At 41.2% G+C, this 5,308-nt stretch overlaps 1 protein-coding gene across 1 annotated transcript; it reads right to left on the reverse strand.

The window, feature by feature from the left end:
* Positions 1 to 2,880: 2,880 nt before the first annotated feature.
* LOC101590036 (probable histidine--tRNA ligase, mitochondrial) lies at positions 2,881 to 4,382 on the reverse strand. The gene is given in 2 exon segments (XM_012517554.2): positions 2,881 to 4,217; positions 4,220 to 4,382. Coding segments are annotated over 2 exon segments (1,467 nt in total). The 3' UTR covers positions 2,881 to 2,913.
* Between the last annotated feature and the right edge of the window lie 926 nt (positions 4,383 to 5,308).

The following is a 5,308-nucleotide window of genomic DNA, read 5'->3' on the forward strand; positions in this document are numbered from 1 at the left end:
GACACCACATCAGCACTGAGCTGTTGACATGGGGGAACACAGAAAAGATGTAATTTTAGCTCATATGTTTGGAAGCCTGTTGTCCTTGGGGAATCCAGTTCAACAGGCGGCTCATTGCTGGGAAATTTCTCCTGTTAGAACCAAATACACACAGCAAGATGGGCAAGAAAGAAGAGATAGGTGAGGATGCCCTGGGCACCTCTCAGTAGAGTTGAGTGAAAAGGCATTTTGAGCATGGGCTTTGGCTGACTTCTGGGGATCAGATTGTGCTTAGTATGTATGTATGTATGTATGTATGTATGTATGTATTTATTTATTTATGTATTTACTACACAGATTGAACTTGTAGTGATCCTCCTGTTTTCATTCTCCCAAGCACTGGGATTATAGGTGCATGCCACCATGCTCAGTCTCATTTGCCACCTCAGTGCACCCCCAGGGGTGGGGCCAGCACGGCAAGCCAGGGATCGAGCCCCAGTCCCTGCATCCACCTAAGAAGGAAGGCACCTTAATCTGCTGAGCTACCTGGCCAGTCTGTGCTTAGTATTTAAATGAAACGCAAAGCTCATGCATATCTCTGTTATAGAAGCTTGGACTTTCAAGGCAAACACTAGATTTTCTAAAAGTCAGACATGTGGAATGATGGGAATTGTTTATTTACTTATTGCTCAAGTTTCTTGGGGCTACAGGATGGAAAAGCTTGGCTTAAATTCTTCAGATATATCTTTAGGTTTTTAGTATATGTGCTGCCAGAAAGAACACTATTTGTAGGTTTTATGCTTTAGAGAAAATATATATGGCAGTAAGCTGTCAGTTTCTTAATTTTTCAATGGTTTTCTTTACTTCTGGGTTGTGATTGTTGTTGTTGTCCCTCCTCCATCTCTTTTTCTCTCCTCCTTCTCCCTCTTCTTCACCTCATCTTCTTTCTTCTTTTGTTTTTTCTTTTTTGAAAATTAGGAAAGACAGAAGTTCCACATGCATTATTTACTTGACCCGCAATCTGGCAGCTATAAAACAGCCTGCTGGGTCATGATGGTGAGTCTGCGGAGGACCCTGGACACTGCTCAAGAGGTACCAATGGCTGTTGAAGCACCTCATCTCCAACATCTGCATCCCTGTTGCTGCTTTATAAATACATCTGCCTTAGGTTCTGTGGTTTTCTTAGTTGATTTTTGTATATGATATGAGGTATAGATCGAAGTTTATGTTTTTACATATTAATACCCAATTATTCTAGTGTCTTATTTTTTGAGACAGGGTCTCACTATGTTGCTCAGGATGGTCTTGAACTCCTGGGCTTGAATGATCCTCCTGTGTCAGCCTCATGTATGGCTGGGATGGCAGGTGTGCCCCCCACACTTGGCTTTCCCTCAGCATGATTTGTGGAAAGACTTTCTCCCACTGGTTGCCTGGGAAGCTTTGTAAAGATCAGCTGTTCTGAAATGTGTGGGTCTATTTCTGGGTTCTCTACTGCATTCAGTGAGCTGTTTTAATCTTGAAATCAATTCTGTACTGTTTTTTGATGTCAGGTTGTTGTAATATTGTAAGAAACTTGAAATCAAGTAGCGTTAATCTCTCAACTCTTTCAAAGTTGTTCTGATCTTTCTAGGCACTTTGCATTTCTATGTACATTTAAAAAATATTACATTAAAGCCATAGTAGCAAAAGCTATAATAAGTAACAATAAAAAGGCATAAGGCTAATCATAGACAAGTTATAATTATATTACAGGGAAGTGACCATTGTTTTTTATTTTTTGGTGGTACAAGTGATTGAACTTAGGATCCTGTGCTTGCCAGGCAAGAACTTATTCCACTGAGCTATCTCCCAGGCCCCTAGGGAAGGGACCATTCTTAATGAGAGAAGACACAGAGAGATTGAAAATATTTAAATATTTTTTCTTGTTAAAATATAGGTGTGACAATAACATTGTAAATATCTGATATCTTACTTTTTATTCTGTCTTCAGAATTTTCTCAAATTCTTAGCTACATTTTGAGAATATAAGCCAGTGAACTCATCACACAGCTAGTCTTGTAATGTGTGTTATGTGACTATCGATTTTTTTTTTTTACTATAACTAACATTTTATTTAACATATTATCCAGCCACTTCCAGAACAGCCTTTATGGCAAGGTATGGTAAGTCAGAACAGTAATTCTAGAACAGGAAATGGTCTTTAAAATCCCAGATCTCCATTGTTCCAAATCAGCTGTTAAGTTCAATGTTCCAGATGGTTAAATAGCAGCCGTACCCTGCTACTGTTCACAGAGGATAGGCTAAAAATATGCCAAATTAATACAGGCACTGCCATGCCCTTTGACAGAAATACATTATTTCTGTCAAGACAGAAAAATGTCACTGTCCATCTTTGCTGAATTCCCAGAACTTAGATAAGCCATAGGCTGGATATAGACAAATTTCCCAAAATCTTGTTCCGATGCTCAGTGGAAAGCTAAGTATCACTTCTGTTGTTTTGTTTTGTTTTTTTTGGTGGAACTAGGAATTGAAATCAGGCCCTTGTGCTTGCCAGGGAAGCACTTATTCCGCTGAGCCATCTCCCTGGCCCCCCTAAGTATCACTTCTGATTGCAGTGGTTCAGTATCTTCAACCTGGAGAGGACTCTTCAAGAGCCTTGCTCACAGCAACAATCTTAGCACCTCAAGGTAGCATCATTAGCACTTCAAATCTCCACCTTCTGCTATAGCATGTCTCTTTCACATATGACATATGCCTCTATGCAGACTAGCTTTTTACATGAGTCCAGGAGTCTCCACATTCTTCTCTATTCAAGGAGAAAGGAGGCTGAAGGCACTTGTCACCCATGCTGGCCAGCTGTTGTGAAGTGCATCAGGAACTCAATGTTAGATGAAAGCTTTGTACCAAGAGCACCAGATGACAATCAGGCAAGGATCAAGACTGAGACAGTCGCCTCTGAATTTCAGCCACAAGATGTTCCCGTTTAATGGCCTCCTCCTCTCTGGTAGCCACTGACCGGAGCTTGATGACCCCTTCCTTCTGTTCTTGCTCACCAATAATCACCACCAAGGGAATGCCTGTATTCTCACAGTAGTGTAGCTGGCTTAACAGTTTGGGGTTATTCTTACATAGCATCTCTGCCTTGATCCCAGCATCCCAAAGCTCTGCAATTAGCTTTAACCGTTCTTGGAGAAAATTCTTTTGAGGTGTGGCCACGAACACCTGAGTCTCTGTGGTCCGTACTTTCTCATCAGAAGTCTTTATCCTCTGTTCCACAATGTGGAAGATTCGCTCTACTCCAATGCTCAGCCCCACACATGGCACCTTATGGCCCTTAGGGTCAAATGTGGCCACCAACTAATCATAGCGCCCTCCAGCAGCCACACTGCCCACATTCAGGGGCTCCTCTCCAGCCTGAGCTGGGGTTTGTAGCAAAACTGCTTCATAGATCACTCCTGTATAGTAGTCCAGGCCTCGAGAAAGACTCAGGTCAAAGGAGATCTTCTCAGTGATTCCAAATAAAGTCAAGTATTCAAAAAGAAGCTTCAGGGACTCTAACCCCTCCAAAGCCTGCTTGTTCTGGGATAGTCTGGGATCCTGCAGCATCTGCTCTACCAAAGATATACCACCATGATGTTGGACATAGTCCCCAATTCGATCAGCCACCTCAGGAGCCAGGCCTTTCTTTGCCACCATTTCATGTCTCACATCTCTCCAAGATATCTTGTCTAATTTGTCCATCGAAGCACAGATAGTACGGAACTTGCTTTCAGGAACACCACAGACAGCAAAGATCCCATCCACAATCTGCCGATCATTGACCTTAATGAGAAAGTCTCCCAGTTGCAACCCACTTAGGATTTCACACATGATCTTCAAACATTCTGCATCAGGGATCATAGGGTCAAACTGACCAGCAATATCAAAATCACACTGGTAGAACTCCCGATAGTGGCCTTGGACTATAGTTGGACTTTCCCTTCTCCACACCTTTCCAACTTGGTATCGTTTCATCTTCTTCAGTTTATTCATGGCCAGATAACGAGCAAAAGGAACAGTAAGGTCATAACGAAGGGACAACAGCTCTCCACCTTGATCCTCCAGATCATAAATGAGTCCATATTGCTCATTATACTTCTCAGTGAGTATTTCCTTAAGCTCAAATGCTGGTGTATCCAATCCCTTTGCTCCATGACGTTTAAAGCAACTGATAACTATATCAAGAATTTCCCCCCTACAACCATGTGCTGGGGACTAAGATCCCTAGTGCCCTTTGGGGTCTTGATGATGAAATTTGGTTTCTCTCGATGTGTCTTCAGATGGGATGTTAACTTTGCCCCTGCAACCTGGCTGTGGTAACCTACTGCCCGGGCAGGAGGCTGAGCTGGTGCATACTGCGGCATGGCACAGTTTTCACAAACAACAGCCGAGTACTGGGAATGAAGCAGAATCATACCCTGGAGGAGGGTATGGTGCTGGAGCTATGCTTCCCAAGTACTACGGAATTGAGAACTAACCCCACGCTCTACACGCCGATTTTTCCTAACTATCGATTTTTGCTGCTACAGACAATAGTTAAACAGACATGATTTTGTATGTGTATTATGCATATCACTAGTTAGTATAATTCTTAGAAGTGAATTACTATTCCAAGCTGAGCGCAAAGCCTTCCACCTGTAATCCCAGCATCCAGGAGGCTGAGGCAGGAGGAGCACCATGAGTTTGAGGCCACTCTGAGCTACATGGTGAGACCCTGTCTCAAAAAAGCAAATAAAAACTTACTATTTCAAAGGCTGTTATTACTTAGGATTTGCATTCATGTATCACCTAATTTATTTCGAGAACAACTGTACTCATAATCTTGAAATAATCTATTAATCATTACTATTACCAGCTTACCTATGTGACTATATTCGTACAATTCTAGAAACGAGCACATATTCTAAAACTTCTCCTGTGTGGTAAACTAGTTTTTAGTTTTGAAATTGTTTAGTTTTTAATCCCATCGCATCTCTTTTTCAGTTGTCTTTGCTCTAGAATGTATACATTTTATGACATCTACGTGATTGTCTTTTTCACAATAAAATGAAACCCTAACCGTACCAAAAACAATTAGAAAAAAGAAAAACAATTAGAATCAGCTTGCAAATTTCTAAAACAAAAATTTTGTTGATAGTTTTATTGCAGCTGCATTGAATCTATAGATCAAATGGGATAGAAGTGATGTGCTAATAATATTGACAAATAGTATTCTGACAAAAGAACAAAATGTGTGTCTCCATTATTTAGGCTTTCTTTGATTTCTCTCATCAGTATTTTGTAGTTTTTC

Source organism: Octodon degus, unplaced genomic scaffold (genome assembly GCF_000260255.1).
Source record: "Octodon degus isolate 3935 unplaced genomic scaffold, OctDeg1.0 scaffold00192, whole genome shotgun sequence".
NCBI classification, from domain to species: Eukaryota; Metazoa; Chordata; class Mammalia; order Rodentia; family Octodontidae; genus Octodon; species Octodon degus.